The sequence below is a fragment of the Phyllopteryx taeniolatus genome, chromosome 12 (assembly GCF_024500385.1).
Source record: "Phyllopteryx taeniolatus isolate TA_2022b chromosome 12, UOR_Ptae_1.2, whole genome shotgun sequence".
Classification (NCBI taxonomy): Eukaryota; Metazoa; Chordata; class Actinopteri; order Syngnathiformes; family Syngnathidae; genus Phyllopteryx; species Phyllopteryx taeniolatus.
In genome coordinates, this window is record NC_084513.1 from 16,077,324 (window position 1) to 16,097,680 (window position 20,357).

A 20,357-nucleotide genomic window follows, 5' to 3' on the forward strand; every position below is an offset into this window, starting at 1 on the left:
TTGGCGGTCAGATATTTACAGTACTATGCAAAAAGACGCACGACAAGGCTAAAATTAACTAGCTTTTGGATTCAAATATACTGTACATGATGGCGACGTGGAGTAAATGTCTTTTGGGGAGCGGATCGGCGAATTATGCCATTAAAGCCGATCAGCATTAAATGCTAATTATCAGCCGATACCGATCAAGCCGATCAGATCGGTGTACAGTCTAATTGTCACACTGTGAAACAGCAATATTTTTGCTCACGGTTATCATACCGTCAGAATCTGTTACTGGCCCATGCCTTGTGACGATGTGGTTTTATTTATTGCTTGCAACTTTTAGTCATTGGGGTTAAAACATGTTGAGTCTCCTGTCCTTTTAAAACTATGAGAGCATGGTATTCATTATTTTTAAAAGTTGCAGGGTTACAGTAGTGGAGCTATTCACATCACAGGCCGGGGATTGATCAGATGAGAATTCATCAACCCTGTGCAACAAATAGTGACTGGAATAAAGGAAAAAATACAACAGATCACAACAAAGACAAGATTAAAAGCCATTTGTCATTCTTGTTTACAGACCATCTCAATCAGCAGCAGTGTGTTCTGTCCATGTTCTTTGTTTAATGTATTACGTTAGCTGTCTGTTGGCCCATTTGATTAAGAAAATGTTCATCTCATTAATACATTTTTATCAGATCGGCATCGTCTCACTTCTGTGGGCATTTGTGAGTGTCAGCAACAGAGATGAGCATGTGCAGAAAGGTGGGTCTAATATTCGATCATTGGAAGTGTATACGTGAGAAGCATTTGGTTTCTGTTCAAATAGTCTGGATGCATTAGTCTAACTTTTAAAAAGTTGAACATGGTCAAATTAAGGTGTTTACATTCAAGTCTGGTTTCTTACAATTTACAAATAGATTTTTTTTGTGGGTGTACCTGCATATAAATGGACTGACTGAGACAGAACATAGTTAAAGTGCTGTCCCCCTTCACCCTGGGGTTCAGACAGGTTTTTTTTGTGATGTTCTGAACTGACACAGAATGGGGGGGTTGAGTTTGACTCGCATATTTCCCGGCGCCTGAGGTAGTGTCAGAGGCATACATAAGAGGCAAGACGGGAGGTGTGTGAAAAGAAATAGTGGAAAGCTGGGAAAGGTTTTAATACCAATGACTCACACCTGCTATCTGCACCACAGTTCTGCAACAAAACCGAATTTGCGTCGGCAAAGATAAATACGTGTCTACTAGCATTGTCACAATGTCAAAATTCTGACTTCGATACAATACCTGCATAAAGTACCTCCAATTCTGAAAATGAACCACAGCAAAAACCTAAAACAGTAGTAAAAACATTTGAATAATAGATGACAAAACATGGAACTTTAAATTCTGAGTATTTTTATTCATTCAAAATATGATACAGTGGTGGCTATTAAATTCTAATTAACTATACTAAAATTATGTAAACATATTTTTTCCATGTCATTATATTATAATATAGCCTTTTGCTGAATTAGCAATCAATATTTAAATCAGTCTTGTGTAATTATACATTTATGTACAGATTATAACATTTTAGTGCTAGAATATGCTGTACAATGTGTAATTCACTTTGTTTTAGGGTAAAGAATCATACAGTAAACCGCAACTGGGCTTTGTATCTTATTGTGGATTAGACCTTTGTCTTCCATAGCTGCTCTACTTCAGGAGATGTTTCTCCACGTTACCATACTGTTGTTGTGTGTGTCCGCCAAGGGTGAATAAAGTATGCAACAGTCTACCGGAGTGCGTTTGTCCGGCTTTTGTTCTTTCCACACACAAATACTTATCATATTTTACAGGAGTGACTAAGAAACGGGTGGCACGGTGGACGACTGGTTAGAGCGTCAGCCTCACAGTTCTGAGGACCTGGGTTCAATCCCCGGCCCCGCCTGTGTGGAGTTTGCATGTTCTCCCCGTGCCTGCGTGTGTTTTCTCCGGGCACTCCGGTTTCCTCCCACATCCCAAAAACATGCATGAATTGGAGACTCTAAATTGCCCGTAGGCATGACTGTGAGTGCGAATGGTTGTTTGTTCCTATGTGCCCTGCGATTGGCTGGCAACCAGTTCAGGGTGTACCCCGACTCCTGCCCGATGACAGCTGGGATAGGCTCCAGCACGCCCGCGACCCTAGTGAGGAGAAGCGGCTCAGAAAATGGATGGATGGATGGACTAAGAAACTGTTTGAAACAAGCACACTTCAGCACTTTTTTTTGGGGAGAAATGTTCACAATCTGACAAACTGTGCTCGAGAAGTACTGGTACCAAAAATATTAAGAGGTATTGTGCACCCCTCCTGCTTATGAAATCGAGAAATGCTCTTTACTATTGCTGGCCGATATGGTGATATAGAGTATATTGTGGGCACCACAGGAAAAATGTCATTTCTCTAATATCATTTCTTTCAGCATTTCTACCTCTGCATGCGGTGATTTAAAAAAATAAATAAATAAAATAAATGCATAAATGTGACAGTTAAATCAGGTACACATTCAATGAATTGCTGGTAACGACAGTTAACATAGTAAGGATGTTAAATCTTGCAATATTTTGACATTGCATTGCAGGGCTCCCCACAGCTTTTTTTAAAAATCCACTTTATTTACAGATCAGCACACAGAGGAAAGCTACAATACAGCGTCCATTCGACATATGACTACGTTCTTCTTCGTGTCGTTTTCTTCTCCTTTTATCGACGTCATCATAATTCCCCTATTTTATCCGAATACTTGATTATCTGATAAAATTCTCAGTAGGATATGCAGTTACAAAACAATATTCGATTGCAGCACTACTGGAGGCAATTCTCATTTGTGACAGATCTGTTTGTCACTTGAAAATAAGGTGAAAAAAAGTAAGCAGTCATTGTATGCTCTATCATTCTTCACAGAATAACTGTACTATATTGTGGTATGTTGTTCTTGACATACTGTATAAAATGGCTCATACTGTGATAATTTTTATTTTTTTTTTACATATTGCCCAGCACTCCTCTTTACAAATGAAAATATGTAAATTATGTTTCAATACTAAGGGGTGTACTGTCCAAAATGAATCAATTTTGTCGATCTTGTACCAGGCGGTTGAAACGCAGTATAATCTTGCCCCTGGCATTGCAGGCAGCCAGTGCATACTGGACGTGTTGCTCATTGTGTTGAGCTCAGTGTGATCCCCACAATTCACACACGGAGGAAGTGACCCAATCTGACCCAACACAATTTAGTTAGGCCTACTGAAGCTGATTGAAACCATGACTGAGGACACAGCAGACAGGACCAGATGGAACTAGCCTGAGCATCGCTGGCCCAGCTCTGTTAAATCCTCCTATTCTCTTGCTTAGTGGATGTTTTTGTTGTGGGTTGCAGGTTTAAGTTTACGCTACCAAAATCCCAGTGTGGTATAATTTTTTTTTTGATGCTTTTTGCAAGTGCAGGACAAAATTCACAGTATGTGATGTCCATTTGGGCTGAAGAATTTATTGTTTTCAGATTGATCGTACATTACTCTTATGTTTAAGAGTTTAGAAGGTGTTTAAGAGTACGGTCTATGTTAATAAGAGTATGGGGAAGATTAATGAGATTCATACAACTTTAAAATGTATAAATAAAAAAGGTATGTGCTCGCCACTTTGCGGATTTCACCTATTGCGGGGGTGGTCCGAAACCTATTCCTCGCAATAAACAAGGGATTACCATAAATTAGGCATTTGCTGAAGAGAAATGTTGAGTAATGAAACACTAGAATAAGTACTTAGGTGTACAATACACTTTTCACAGAGGTCTGGCTGGAACTGTGTTGCTATGACCATGAACAGCAAATTGGCAGGAAAATTGTCTAGAGAGAAAATAATAGAACAGTGAACAGCTGCACAATAAGCGAGGATACACTCGAAAACCGGAACTGAATTGGTTACCGGGTATGTCAGCCAAGAGGAGTTTATGAGGTCTAAAACTATATTAAATTTGTACAATATCAGAAATGTTATTTGTGGTCGTTTGCACTATTTTGCACACAATTAGGCCTGTCACGACAATTAATTTAGCGACTTATCGTTCCATAAATAAAATGGCCAGGAATGTTTTTCCGGACTCAATAAATTGTCATTGTTGTGGTGAGCTGAAGTGCGGATCACACACAGAGTTGATAGTTACCCGCTAGTGGGCTCATGGAAGGCCGGCAGACGATACACTCTTGCCGCTGTTTTCTCTATCCAATACTCCACAGCCTTGCTCCATGTGCAGCTCTTAGGTTCACACAACTGAGACACTTAGGAAAAGTTAACCTTTTGTTGTGTTCGCTAGCTCGCGAGTTAGTGAATTAAGGAGCTAAACACCTCATTCCACTGCAGAAATGTTGTCTAAAACAGCACTTTGCTCCGGGTTGTTGTGTGTTAGTCCACAATTAACACACGGGAATGTTAACGGTTTGTTATGTTCGCTAGCCCATAAGCTAACGGGTTAGCAAGCTAAGGAGCTAAACAGCTTGCGGCACTGTGGCAAAGTCATTGAAAACATCAGCGCCTCTCCGAGTTGTGTGTTAACCCAAACATGGGACCGTTAAGTGTTTATTAAGCATAACCTCAGTGGCACATTATTCAGCCAGAACGTCAACGTATATTTGATTGACAGGTTGAGGGCTTGTCTGCACCAGACCTACCACAAAGTAGACTTTTTTTGTCATTCCAATTGAAGATCTCTGGTCAACCATTCCGATTGAAAGCATTCCGAATGAAGATTTCTGGTCAACTGTTAACACGTGATGTGATCTATTCCAATCGGGTATACACATTTAATCAGAACAGCTGTGTGACATGCGCACTTCGTTGTGAACACCACGTCATTTATCAAGATGGCGGTGCGTTGTCTATTCTGCACAGTAGTTAGGAATGTTTTTATACGTTTATTTTAAAAAAACAGCTTGATTTAAAAACAACTTATAAGAAGTTAAAAACATGATCTCCGTCGCATACGAGCTCTGTTGGGAGCCGCCATATTTACGACGTGCGTAACCGATGACGTCACCGCGCATTTATGTCGAGATGAAGAATGCGCAGACAGAGCGTTTCCTGTCTTTTCTGAATGAGTCATTCAGAATGACTGTATACATGGTGAAAATTTTCTTCTGATCGGTTTGGTAAAAGGAAATTCCATCCCTATGAAACCGAATGAAATTCCATTCGGGCTTGGCCTGTTTATTCCGACTGAGTTGTGTACAGTCGGTACGGAAAGTATTAGGACCCTCTTAAATTTTTCGCTCATTGTTTTATTGCAGCCATTTGCAAAAATCATTTTTCATTTTTTCCTCAATGTAAACACAGCATCCCATATTGACAGAAAAAAAATAATTGTTGAAATATTTGCAGATTTATTAAAAAAGAAAAACTGAAATATCACACAGCTTTAAGTATTCAGACCAAGGCTGTGTAATATTTCAGTTTTTATTTTTTAATAAATTGCAAAAATTTCAACAATTCCGTTTTCCCTGAAATCGTTCGGCCCTCGTGCTCATCCTATATAGTGTTTTTACATTATCCTTGAACATATGCAACATTCTGCAGTCGTTTCAGCTCCATTAACATGAAACTTGCAAATGTACAACACTGTTTCGGAGTGGTGTTTTTATTACTTCACGTGCTCGAGTCACATGTGACAAAAGGGATTCTCCCAAAGTAAACAGCATTTGTTATTTGTTTTGCAGTAGGACCCCCCCCCCCCCCCCCCCCCCCCTCCATTCCCACCACACAGGCCAACCTAGAGAACACCAGAAATCAACAACAGAGCAGCGACATGCTGTGTTAGTGGATATGTTTGCGATCTATGAAAGCCCGCCTCTTGTGTCCACGGTAGGATGAAGAAGGAAATCCTGAGCAGTTGTCGTGGGGCCTCTTAACAATGGAGGTTAAAACGCTTGCCTTTTTTGTCTATCAGCATTATCACCCTGATTCCATCTTTATTCTGTTTGTCACTTTAGAGACAAACATACTGAACTAAATATTACTTGCGTTAAAAAGAAAAAAAAGCCCTTAACACGTGACGAAATCTATTTAAAGCACTGTTTCTGTGGTTTCTTTGCCTTCTTCCATCTGATGGATCGTTCATCCATCAATAAACGTGTAAGAGTGCAACGGCGGTACTAATGACTTGTAATGGATGATAATGGGTAGTATTTTTAAGCCATTCATTTCTGAGAAAAATGCTCTCCCTTTCACCCTTTGCACAAACACAACTGGCCTCAGCATTATGACTGCTTGACTTGAAAAAGCAAACAAAAAAAAGCTGTACCTGTATGGGGGAAAAAATGCCTCTAAAATATAATAATTTTTAATTTTCATTTACACCGTTGGCTGCCTAATTTTGAATTTCTCATTTAGCAAAGTAACCTAGCTAGGTAACCAAGACAGAAACAATTCTCTGTATGATGCAGTGCAGTATGACCACAATGCTAAACATACCAATACCTCTTTGGCAGTGTCAATCAAAACAAAGGATTACTAGTAGGGCAGATGTTTTGATAGCTCTTGCGTATTGCATCTCATTAGACATCACACATAATCATAATCCTGTGGCTGGTTGGCGTACCTACACTACTGCTAAGGCTGTTTTTAAGTCAGTTTTACGCTGATCAATTATAGTAAAAAAGAAAATGCTCTCCAAGATTTGTTCGACTACAGGGGCATCTGAGTAAATTAGAATACTGTAGTAGAGTTCATTGTATTTCATTGTAGAAAATACTTCATACAACACCAATTCCAACCTCATTTCCATCTTAAAATCTTTTTGACTGCTTTTATGTAACATTGTAATTTCTTGGAGATGGTAAAATCAGAATGTGGATTTTTGTTAGCTCTAAGCTAAATTCATCAAAATAAAATACAAACATTTTTTTTAACTTTGTATAGTAAATCTATATAGAGTTTTTGAATTGAACTACATGAAGTTTTCTAATTCTAATTTATTGAGATGGACCTGTATAACAACCTTTTATTTAGGTTTGACTTATGTTTCTATCTCCAGTTGTGCCCACTAAGCAGTTTACGTTAAAAAAATCATTTCGCTGCTGGTATCAAATATGCTGGTACACTTAGTTGATTTCATAATGTTACAGGGATTTTGCTGTGTTTATTTACTCCTAAAATAGTGTGATGACATTTTGTAGCAGACTCATTGTCAACAGTTTGACAATAATGGATACCCTGAAATGTGAGAGGCAGGTGGATAATTGTTTATCATAAACCCTTTCTAATTTTTTTTTAACATTGTTGGGGTGCAAGCTTGTCTTTGGGATACAAGCTTATCTAGTATGTCATGTTAACTTTATAGACTGAACTAAGGATGGACAGTTTAGGTTTATTGACTGAATCTGGGTAAAGTTAACAATCAGGATTTTAGAATGGAATAGTAGAATCTCAGAACACCTTTTACAATGAGATTGCTGTATTGAGAAGATTGATGCTGCCTGACCTTGTGGCGGTCTTTGTGGAAGTAGCTTAACTTCCCAGTGTAGAGCTGATGTCATGTTGTTATTTAGACCACAAACTACCAATAATCGAGACTGAATCATCAATACTTCTGCTGGTTGCAGCCAAGCAGTGAACTCCGAATTTGTCTCAGTTGTCTCAAGAAATGATTAATTAACAATTCCTCACAATGGGCCTAATGCCTAACAATCAATGAATGGATTATTATGCCACAGAATGTTGGTCCAGTTTTCTAAAGTGCTTGCCTTTGTCAACCAGTTAATTCCCAAATGCCTTTGAGTCAGGTTAGCACTGTTTGTCTCATAGAAAAATGCCTCAGAAAAAAAAATCAGTCATCACAAGTGTTTGCTTTGATGTAGTGGAGCTCTCTGTCAATACAAATACTTATTCACCACTCAAAGATTTAGTTTCACAGAGGCTCAACGTTTGACTTCTATTTTGAATGGAGATCACCGTTTGATTTATAATGCAGTTCCATCATCCAGCACTATGAAGTCTTGATGTATTTTTCAGTTGTAGTGATCTGGCAGTATCATGCCGCTAAATACGCTGGCAATGTGCTGAATCATGCCTGGCATTCCTGTAGCCACAACACTGTCCAGTTAGCTTCAGAAATGACACACCCACAGAAATAACTTGGGTTTAGGTGTCAACATTTAGCCGCTTTATCATCCCTTCTTTCTGTGTTCAATTAGTTTCAATACAGTTCTACCACTTAACGGTGAGCACATGACACACCATGCGATCCGTTCAAAAACCGCAATGTACACTGTTTCTTATTTTATGTGGCTAGTTGTTTTTAAGTTAATGGCGTCTGTTGCAGACATTCTGGCCAGTAAGTAGGGTTTCAAAGTCCTCCAATCTTGCTTTGTGCAAGATAATCCTCTTCTCAATGCACTGTTGCTGAATATGGAAAGCGACAGGAGGGGGTTGGTGGGAGTTGAAGTCTCGCTTACTTTTTTTCCCCATTTTAATCCTCAGTAGTCTAGCCAGCTGCTTCTCTTTTATGTTGGGTGATTTAAATGTCTGTTGTGCTGCTGTCGGCATTGTCTAACTTGTATTACATCTAAGTGGGTAAGACTGCCGCTCAGATTTGCTTTAACTCCAAATGTATTTTTTGTTCAATACTCATCCATTTACAAAATGCACCTCCTTAGCACTAGAAGTTAGCCAAAGGTACACGTCACTTAACAGTGCCACTGAATCGTTTCCATGCACTTTCACCTTGTAAAGAATGCAACACTGACCCCATGTGGTGGGCAAGCTCCCAACGTAATACCAACACCAAGCTAAATGTGCTGTTTTAAGTTTAAAGGCAACATATTTGTCCTGCACTTCAACTGCCATGTCAGCATACTTGCCAACCGGACGCTAGGATCATGAAGGAAAGTTGCAAAACAGAACTACCATCTAGGGTCTTTTCATTGCACACTGGTTTATGAATTAGTCTTTTCAGTTGTGAATATTGTTTTTAGATCAGGGTTTCCCAGTGAAACAGGATCTATAGGGTGACAGCAGTCTTGCTTTTTTGTTATTATTATTATTGTTATTTTTTAAACATTGCATTCATTCAAACTAAGGGACAGTGCATGTTTAATGAACATTAACGTAAATATCCCAGATTGCAGCCACAGATGAGTTTCCATCAGTCATTGGCAGGTTGATGTTACAAAGAGGTAAAGAAATAATGCAAACAACACCCCTACAGACCACAAAGTGCAGCACAAAACAGAACTAAACAATTAGTAGTGACCCACAGAGTACAAAATAAATGGCCTTAGGTGCAGAAAAGGATCATTATATATATTGCACAAAGTCTAATTTTTAAAATGTAACCTCACATAGAGAAATTGCACGATTGTACAAAGCCCCATTGATGGTAAAAATGCACCACTGTAAAATGCATTTTGCCCTATTGCACAAAGCCATCTGCACTTATTACAAATGTATATCCCAGTCTTTAATATTCCGCCCTTTGCCATTTAGGAATGAACATTGTTGAATATTGTTGAAATAAAGTGTCAAAGCATTTCAGTAAGTTGTTTAACCTTGGCTGGAAGCACTAAATTGTGACGAGGCACCATAAAGAAGTAAGTTTGAATCCAAATTATGTGGTGTCTGTGGGCCTGTGTGTGTTAAGTTTAAAATAAATACTTACACTATATTACTTTATATTGAAATCTTTAGTCACTTAATCATTCTGCAAATCTGTACTCTTCTAAAAGGAAGCATTTTAATTGCTCGAGCTGTTTTCTACATTTGCCAGGAGATGGCGCTGCTCACCAGCCAGCCTGTACCAAACAGAAAACAGCAATGGGCGTTAAGATGTTCACATGGACAGACTTGAACCCACTCTATAAACTTCTTATCTATTGAGCTTTGATTGACTCAGAGGTTTTTCACTGTTTATTATCAGAACCTCTGGAATAAGTCGGATTTTGTAATTTTAAGTTGTTAAATTGGCTTTAGAACTACAGTGTTACCAAATTATCTTCTAATACTAACAACTTTCAACTTTCAGAGATGCTTTTATACCCAATCATGACATTCATCTGTTTCCAATTAACCTGTTCACCTTTGGAATCTTCCAAACAGGTGTTTTTATAGCATTTCTCAACATTCCCAGTCTTTTGTTGTCCCAGTTTTCCCAAATTCAAAATGAGAGAATATTTGCAAAAAATGTTCATCCGTTTCTTCTTTGTAGAGTATTCAGTTGAATATAGTTTGAAAAGGATTTGATTGTATTCTGTTTTTATTTACATTTTACACAACATCCCAGCTTCATTGGATTTGGGATTTGTATATATAAAGTGCCATGAAAAGGTATTGGCCCCCTTGTCAAATTGTTATTTTTACATAGTTTCCCCCACTTTAAGATCATCAAACAAATGTAAATATCAGTGTATCGTGTATTGCAATGCAAAAACGTCTGTGTTGTGCAGATTATTTACATAATGATTTTCGGATTAAGAGATCCCTGAAATTAAAACGCTCTTCCCTTTCAAAAAACATTTGTATATACCAGGCAGTAGATTATTCCTTGCTTCGCACATTAGTTGTGTAGTTTTGAAGTCAATTAGATCATGGAATTTTAGGGCTCTGGATTGTCAACATAAATTGTTGGTCTGTGTAGATACCAACATTATTATTATTTGTATGTGTCTCTTTATGAAGAGACACATACAAATGAAATTTGTTGAAAGGTTCCTTAAATCTGCAAACAGTAATCTAAATATGGTACAATCACTTACTTATAAAGACTATGTCATAAGGCTGCAACTAATGATTATTTTAATAAACTATTAATCTGTTATTTTTTCGATTAATGGATGAATCTGATAACAAAAATGTTTTTGTCCATCCCGTTGTTCAAAAACAGGACATTTAAAATGGACAGTGCAGAAAATGCACAAACATAAATTGTTTGTACTGTATGAATGATTCAATTACTGGTTTGGTCCGTAACATGTCAGAAAATCGGCAAAAATAATTTTCATTGTTTTCCAAAGTAAAAGCAGATGTTTGCAAATGTCTTATTTTGATTAAACACAATGATATTCAGTCTGCTTTCATAGAGGACAACAGAAATAATGTGAATATTTACTGTGAAAGGCAAAAATCCCCAGGATTGGGACAATTTTAAATTAAAAAGGTCTCTAAACGATTACTCAATTAACAAAATAGTTTGTTGATTAATTTGCTAAACAATTAGTTGTCGATTAATCAATTAATTGTTGCACCTCTACTATGTAGTTTATTATTCAGAATGTTTCACTAGCAGGCACCTAGAGTCACAGTTTGTGATTGTAAATATTAGAGCAGAAATACAGGGAGGACTAGCATAGTGAAAAGTGAAAGTGGTCTGGTGGTTTGTAATAAACTCACTATACGAGCCATGCTGGTTGTTTGCTCCTAAGATGTGCTCATCATAGCTCTGCTGCCGTCACAGATTCAGGCCCTGACGGAGGAGTCCTATTTAGTTAATCCACTCCACTGCTTGCTGCATGTTGTCTTCACTCGTGATCTTGCTTTAAGGCACACAAATCAAACACAGAAAAGGTAAAAACCAAACCAAACAATGATGCACTGTTTTCTTTTGTGTGTTCGATTGTCCATTAGTCATTTCAGTAGCTTTCCATCTTGCAGTTGGGACTCCAAATTTCATTGACTTTTCTTTTAATTTTTTTTTTAGCATGAACATTGTAGAAACTACTGGAAAATCACATAGCATGTGTCTCTGTGTAACTGTTGATTCTTCTTCAGGTATAATATGGTTGCCATTGTGTACAACCAAAAATTATTGGCACTTAAGTGGCCAACTGCTGTTGAGGTGATGATGTTGAGAAATAATCTTTTGGTTGCCGCACTTTGCATGATTCTGTCCAGTATGAACATGAGGTGCTGTGTTCTTTGGCTGCTAATCCATTTAATGCCAGTTTTCACCCCACATTAGTCAAAACCTCTGCGCACACACACTTATGTAATGTGGATCTTTTTTGTGTGTGCATGTGCGTCTGTGTTCAAGTGTCTCATTGCTGCTGTCAGCAGAAGCAAGAGGCCCACCTGCACTAATCTCTCTAGACTTCTTCTACACTCCATTCTTCTTCTTTACTTAATTTACTATTGTACATACCATTGAAAGTATTACCATGTACGCTCATGGAAAACGTATTTGTTATTGTCCCGAGCTTAAAGTATTTCTTGTATAGTCCTCTGTTCCTTGGACATATGACTGTGAGTGAGTAGAACGGTCGAGGGCTTTGTGGCTCAAGACCAACCGTTCTAGCACGGTCGAGTGCAGAGATGTCAAACTTGAGGCCCGGGGGCCAGATTCGGCCCGCCGGACCACTTTATGTGGCCCATTAAAGCAATTAAACTGTATATACTGCAGTGATTCTCAACCAGTGTGCTGGGGCATATTAGTGTGCCGTGGGAAATAATAAAATTTTACTTAATTGCTCAAAAAAATATTTATTTCCAGGACGTAATGTATCTTCATCTATTTATGCCAGTGAGGCATAGTGACAGACAGAACAAATAAATGCTCTTCTATTAGATGGCAGGAAGTACATACAGTAATTAATGTATCCACTTTTTGTGACATTTTTGTTTGTTGGTGTGCTCTGAGATTTTTCAATTCTAAAATGTGCCTTGGCTCCATAAAATTTGGAAATCACTGATCTACTGCATGTATCTTGCTAAACAGGTTTTTTCTTTTATGCAATTTTTCTCAACTTTTAAAATATATAAGCATTTTTTTCCACCAAATCATTTCTAAACCAAGTGAACAATAGTTGCGTACTTAATTTGTGTGCCACAATTTTCCATGATTTTAAATTCAGTTCATTAACAATGTATGTAACAATCAATTGTCAGGGCAAAAAATGAAAAATAATATAGTGACGTGACTATACTGTTATATGGTCATAAGGGCCCTCTGAGGGAAACCATAGCTGTGATGCGCAAAAAATTAGTTTGACACGACACCCCTGGTCTAGCTGAATATCACTTCCTCCTCCTCTGCCACCACTTGCCTAGTACGTAATGACAACTAACGGCGTGCTGTCGTCAGCCCAAACGCTCCCATAGAACCCATCTCTCTTGGAGGCCAAAGTGGCCACTCATCATTCCTAGCCAGCTCTATGGGAGGCTCACTCAGTTGCTCTGTTTCATTCTCCATAGTCAGGGTTTGACTATGGAAAACCACTGCCAGGCCTTACTGGTAAAGTCTGTGCACACGCTAAACTATCAAACTACAGCCCAGCCAAAAGCCTTTACAATTCAACAATTCAATAGGGCTCTTTTTTCATTGCTAGGACATGCGAGGCCTCTTTTATTAACAGAGATTATTATTCACCAGCGACAGACATTAGTTGCTTCTATTAAAGCAAAACTGTTACCCAAAAAAATAGACATACCAAAAGCAAATAAATGCTAGTTAAAAAAAAATGCTGAATTGATAAATATTCCAAACCTTTTGAACCTTTTCCTGGAGATCTTTCATTTAAGTCTTATCATAAACATTAAAACTTGATTAAAAAAAAAATTAATTGCGAGGTGTGTGTTATGCATCAATATGATGTATAGTACAATATTTTACCTAAAGGTTTAGTTAATGAGTAAAATTATATGGCAAACCTCTGTGAACTAAGAAAAGTCATAGCAGTTGCTAGTTAATGTTAATTAACTTTAGTGACTTGGAGTTGATCTTCGTTTCACGATTGAACACACAAGTGTAATGGCTAAAAGGTTGAACAATTGCCAAAATTTTTTATATGAAACAAGTATCAGAATGTATTTATCCACTCTTAACATACCAGTCCTATCTTTTAATTCTGCTAGGGCTTTTGTAGTAAAGTGTCAAAAGTATTATGTTGAAAACTCTCCTGAAGCATTCAGCTTTTTCCCCGTCTTTTGAGCACCACCATAACCAGAAGAGCCCAGGCACATATTTGTGCAAAGAGACTTTCCTGCTGGTACGAGATGTACAAACCGGTAAAGATAACCATTCAATAACTCTTTTTGTACCAGATAGCACCTAGCAACATCTACCTTGTTGAATCCCCACAGCTAAGTGAGATGAAAGAAACTTAATCACCACCTGGTGTAGCAGAGGCAGACATAGTTTAGCCAAAGATCAAATTGCACCCAATACATCTTCACTGAAAAGTAGGGGTTGTACAGACTGGTCGACTTGATGTTTTGATTTTAGTATTCCACAATCATATTTTTGAGCTTGACGTTGAAAGTAACAGGTGATGCGGTTAAATCGTCTCTGTTGTGCAAACGTTTACCGTATTGTCCCACTGGCAAGGACACCAGACGAGGATTTTTTTTTCTCTGGTTGCAAGAACACGACAGCGGACAATGCTTCACCCAGCCCATGTTGATGCTCGTGTTCTTGCATGTGAACCAGGATCAAAAAACAAAAAATGGGACTGAAACTGTGATCAGGCTTGCAGGACCTCAACGTGTGTGATATTTTCTTCCCACAATGTTTTACAAGAATTAGTGTTTTATTTTGCACTTTGTCTATTTGGGAGATGTAGCCTAACATAACGTGTACTAGGTGTGTCAGAAAGGTTCCAGGACAGGGGTTCAAAAAAGATACAATAAAATACAGAATGTATTGACACCCCTTCACGTTTTCCACATTTTGCTATGTTACGGACTTATTCTAAAGCTGATTTTAGTATAGTTTTCTTTAAGAAAATCTACATAAACTATTCCATAATGACATAGTAAAAACATTTTCACACATTTGTGAATTTAAAAAAATAAATAAATTAACAATAGTTACGTAAGTATTCACACCCTTTGCTATGACACTCAAACTTAAGCTCAGGTGTATCTGATTTCCACTGATCATTCTTGAGATGCTTCTACAACTTGAATGAAGTCCACTTGTGGTAAATTCAATTGATTGAACATCATTTGGACTGGCACACACCTGTCTATATCAGGTCTCATAGTTGGCAGTGCATATCAGAGCAGAAACCAAGCAATGAATTCTAAGGAATTGTCTGCAGACCTCCGAGACCGGATTGTGTCAAGGCACAAATCTGGGTAAGGATATAAAAAAATTTCAGCAGCATTGAAGGTTCAGAAAAGCAATGTGGTCTCGATTATTTGGAAATGGAAGACATTTGTAACCACCAGGACCCTTCCTAGATCTGGCCGTCCGACAAAGCTGAGTAACCAGGGGAAGAAGGGCCTTGGTCAGAGAGGTGAACAAGAACTCAGACCTGCAGAAACAAAATTCTAGTAATTCTAGCTAGTGCCTTTGAAAGGGATCAACATCCGTTGTCTGGACTTCATTATTGCCCTCTGTAATAGCACATTTATTCAGTTCGCCCTTTGTAAATTTTTAATTCTTGGGTATTTTTTTTAATTTTATTTGTCATTTATTCCTCTTTGAAGTTTCATTTTGCTCTGAAAACTGTTGACGTAGTTTTTTGAAAAGCAGTACAATACAAATACCTCCCTAACATAATGAATAATTGTGATTGCAATATTGATCAAAATAGTCATGTCATGTCCTATAACCCCTTAAGCAACAGATATTTGAGCAAAACAGTGGAGCAACACGTCAATGGGTAATATAACAATACTCACGCATGTATTCTTTATCCTCTGCGAAGAACGACTAATATTACTGCCGTACTGGGCTGAGACGTCTCCATGTTCTAATTGCTAAAGGACTCTGCATCTTTTTGCACAATTGTCAAAAAAATTAATAAATTGTACCTGCATTACCAGATTACTAGCAACCTTTTATTGCTCAGCGACTGTTTTTCTCAATGTCTTTGTCTCAAAAGTATTCTCTGTCAATTGACTGTCTGTTGTCATACTAGAGCAGCTCCAACTACCGGACACAAATTCCTTGTATTTTTTTGGACATACTTGGCAAAATAAAGATGTATATCCATATGCCTATGTTATACTGCCTCCAGGTGGCCAAGGCGTACACACCATCAGGACAATGGCCATTGAATTTAATTTTAAAATGTGGCGAAAACCGTGTAATTGTTCACATTCTATTTATCATTAGTTTTGTTTACAGTTTATGGTTATGTTTTAATTTTAACTATTTTAAGCACAATCCTATAGCTTGATATTAAAAATATATTACATTTTTTTGGGGCGGGGGGCTGGAACAGATTGAAGGTATTTGCATTAATTTCGATGGGGAAAGATAATTTGAGATGCAAGTATTTTGAGTTACGAGCAAAGTCACAGAACAAATCAAACTTATATCTCAGGGCACTACAGGTTTATCTTTTGTCACCAGTCATGGAACTTTTCTGACACACATTGTATGCTAGGTAAAATGTAGCATCTTAATGGCTACTTGTTGCTGATGTACTTAAATTTCTGCAGATAATTTGGTTTGAGCTGTCCCTGCTTGAATATCATTGTAAAGCATTCCCTTCTCTCATTTTTTTTTTTAATTTCTAAAAAAAAATGACATCAGTGACTAGTCGTCAACTTCACTTTCATCACATTAGTCTTGAGTAAAAATAAAAAAATAAAAAAAGTCATGCCACCCCTACTGAGAAGCGCAAAAAAGTGGAGCACCAGCTGTCACAAGGCTGATGAATATGTACCTGTATATGTAAATAAATGTTCTGACTGTCAGTGATTTTGTTTCAGAATGCTTGGCGTTTCATACAGCAGCACTTTTATCTTTTAACTCCACCATAAATTTCAGCTTCATAGCTGCCACACTGTGTTGTGGTGTCATCAGTCAAGAAGTAAAGGTAATTACAGTCAACTAATGGCACTACCTGTTGTTGTTTTTTTTCTGAGGGGAAAGAAGTCTAGTTGGGGTGCAGTATTTAATTATTAAAGTAGACAATACTTAATGATTTAATTGTAGCAGAAGGATGGCATTTTCTTTCTTTTGCCTTTATCAGAAGTGTCAACTTCATAAAATTTGGTACACTTTTTAAAAAGAAAAATGTGTGTATTTTTGCTCCTCCAGAAAACCCACTTTCACGCTGTGACATCTGCCTTTGCAAATTGTCGACTATTTGAAGTTTTTCAAGCCTGTGGTCATTCATGAGATTGCTGAGTTAAAGTAACTAACTGTCTGGCCCTCCCCAAAGTCGTGTGATTCTGATTCATCCAGACAGATGAAGTCTGTTAGTTCAAGTAAAATCCCCACCATTGTGCTCTTCCCATACCTGTTATTTCTTGGCCTGCTGACTCGATGCTGTTGGTGGCTCTGTGAGAGTCTGTTATCGTTTCTCTCTGACAAGTTTTTGGGCCATCTTAAGGCAGCCTTTCAATGAAAAATGACAAGATAAGACCCTGAGACACATGCTCTTTTCCTCTTGTCTGCTACACAGAGAACTGGAATACAAGGCTCCGGGGTGGACTAAAGAAACCTTCCTTTCCTACAGAAACAAGGAAAAATAAACATGCAATAAACTTGCAAACTATAACTAAAGTAAAACTGCTTTTGCAGATTTGACTGATAGATCTGAACAATCTGCTTCCAGACAATCTCATCAGTAATTTGTGCCATTTAATTTATAAAATAAATAAATAAATAAATAAGACTTTATGCCATCCATCCATCCATTTTCTACCGCTTATCCAAGGTCGGGTGGCGGGGGCAGTAGCTTTAGCATGGACGCCCAGACTTCCCTCTCCCCAGCCACTTCATCCAGCTCTTCTGGGGGAATCCCGAGGCGTTCCCAGGCCAGCCGAAGGACGTAGTCTCTCCAGCGTGTCCTAGGTCGTCCCCGGGGTCTCCTCCCGGTGGGACATGCCCGGAACACCTCACCAGGGAGGCGTCCGAGAGGCATCCGAATCAGATGGGTGGGCATCTGATTCAGAGTTTATGCCATCCAGTCTAAACATAGGTGGTTGTGTGACACGTTCTTTGTATTTCATTTTTGCTAATAAGTCTGATGTTGGGGGTTTGAATCTGGACTCTAGCCTTCCCGGATGGAGTTTGCATATTCTCCCCATGCTTGCGTAGGTTTTCTCCAGGTACTGCGGCTTCCTTCTCACATTCCAAAAACATGTTTTTTAGGTTAATTGAATTAGTAAAGATCGGTGGTACAGAAAATGGAGAAAATGTTGAGTTATGTTGTAGAGATTTGGGAATCCTAATGTGATGGTGTTGCAGATTTTACTGTACAGTGTGCTCTCTGGGAAGGAGGCTTGTGGTGGAGGAGCAGGGAAATCATTGGGCCACATGCTAATCTCTGTTGATAGTTTATGTAACTCGCTGTGTCACATGATCACACGTCACTACTCACCCAGCTTCTGTCTGGTAATTCACCCACAGCCATTCAAACACAAATAGATGACGGAGGGAAATGGGGAGAACACGCATAGGAACTTGTCAACTGGATCTCCTATTTTTTAGTGCCTGTGAAGTTGTTACCACTAATACATCTATAGGGAGCTATTTTGGATCCTTCTGCCAGATATTACAAGAAACAAGGATTTTTAGGCAACCTTAAACAAAGAGGGTCGAGACACACACTTCTAGTTTGGATTCTAAATGTTCCTTCAGACCGAAGACCCCATGAGAGTGCGCGGTGTCCGTGTTCAGGGCCATGACGAGATGGCAATGAAGCTTTTGTTCTGGGAGCTGGAGCAGCATCTCAAAAGGTAAACTAAAGACGGTCTTCTGTAGCACTGCCCGGCCAATCACCACAAGAGCTGCACACAAAAGGCTCCAAGGCCGTATTGTGTGTGGCTCTCTGTGAACGTTCTATTCATTCATTCATGCTTTGAACACTTATATGGGCATTGAAGGATGTTATCACAAACTAAGCACTGTAAATTGGTGTCCAGTGATGCATGCTTTAATATATCTGCAGTGAATACAATACGGTGTTCAAAAAACACATTTATACCAACTGTATTAATTCTCTATGATGCTTTGGATAATTGAACTCCTTTCTGTCATGGCCAGGCTTTCCATATTTAGCTTTTTTGGGGGCAACTACTGTGCTGCCATCATGCATCTCCATCTGTTCTCACATGAAGTCGCCTACTCTCCACATTCCAGGAAGACATGAAGCATTCAATCAGTCCTTTCTCCCCTTCATGATGGTCATATGACTCTTGAAATTATAATAATAATATTAACCAATAATAATCTTAACCAAGATGTGCTTGATATATATATTTTTAGGGAGGCTACAGTTTGTTTTACTACCAGAATTATGCTTTTGCAGTGGGTGAACCTGCATTAAACATGTACCTTTGGCTGTAAAGCATGATTTATAGGTACATACAGTAATTATTTGTTTGTAGTCCCATTTCAGGTCTCTAACTGAATGAGGCACATATACAGTGCAAGGGTTAATAGGGTTTAAAATATGTTTAAAAAATGTTTCCTTTAAAGGATATCACCATTTGTGTTGGACACAATGTAGGTCACATCCATGCAAAGCAACAAGATTTTAGCTTGACCTACTTGGAACACAATCCTTTCTTATCTCAACCTCCCCCCCCAAAAAAAAAAATTTGTCAGTGTTGTGACGTTATCAGTTCTGGTTATTGATCCAATTTCCTTATTGGTTAATGACTGAATTCTTGTAAGTCATTCGGTCTTTACCCTGTTGACTACATAGAGCACCATGTTGTCCTCGAAAATAATATTTTGATTTTGACCTAGGCATATCGAGACAAAGTAAGAATCTTGTTTGCCATTTCAAAGTTTGAGACATAATTCTTATTGAGTGGACGTTTTTGCAGTTTGGGCATCATCTCGCAGAATGGAATATGAAGTAGTTAAGTCTAGCAAAATAATTGGTCATCCTAATTCTACTAAAATTTAAACCTAGGTAACATATGTATGGGTTAATTTTTCTTGTGTCGTGTCACTGGCTGGTTGAGGTGCATTTTTGTGAGGGAGCTTCACTGCTTTTCTTCCTAAAGAGCTCAAGTTTCGCAGTCTATTTGGGTCTATATAATTGGCTTTGCCTCTCGATCATTCAGAAAGAGTGCGGAAGAGCTCAGTGTCTTAGAGACTCTTGTTAAGCAGTTTAGCTTAAGTGTTTTTCTGGAACTGGATGTTGGCAGAAGACATCAAAACAATAAGGTGCTAAATTTAAGTGTCTAATATGCCAGTATAGCAATAATGTCTTCTGGACTATAACATACATTCCCCTGTTTGCCCCTTGCCTGTATCTCACAACTTGAATGACACCAGTAATGTTGGACAGGTAGAGGGATCTGCATGTATAAACTATGAAAATGAACATAGTAGGTTAATCATTAAAAAAAAAAAAAAGCCAAACTTCCTGTGCTATCATTAACACCTGTACTTGTAATTTATCCTCTTGCACAGCATCTGAGATTATTTATAATCAAGTTCAGCTTT

At 38.3% G+C, this 20,357-nt stretch overlaps 1 protein-coding gene across 2 annotated transcripts in view; it reads left to right on the forward strand.

Moving 5' to 3' along the window:
* The window catches only part of LOC133486465 (TSC22 domain family protein 1-like), a 37,500-nt gene that overhangs the window by 7,330 nt on the left and 9,813 nt on the right, over positions 1–20,357 (forward strand). The window contains exon 1 of one of the 2 annotated variants that reach the window (XM_061791653.1): positions 18,308–18,634. The exons of the other annotated variant lie outside the window; for it this stretch is intronic. Coding sequence (XP_061647637.1) covers positions 18,525–18,634 — 110 coding nt within the window. The 5' untranslated portion in view covers positions 18,308–18,524. Of the gene's footprint in view, positions 1–18,307; positions 18,635–20,357 lie in introns of those variants that run through there. 2 annotated transcript variants of the gene reach the window in all.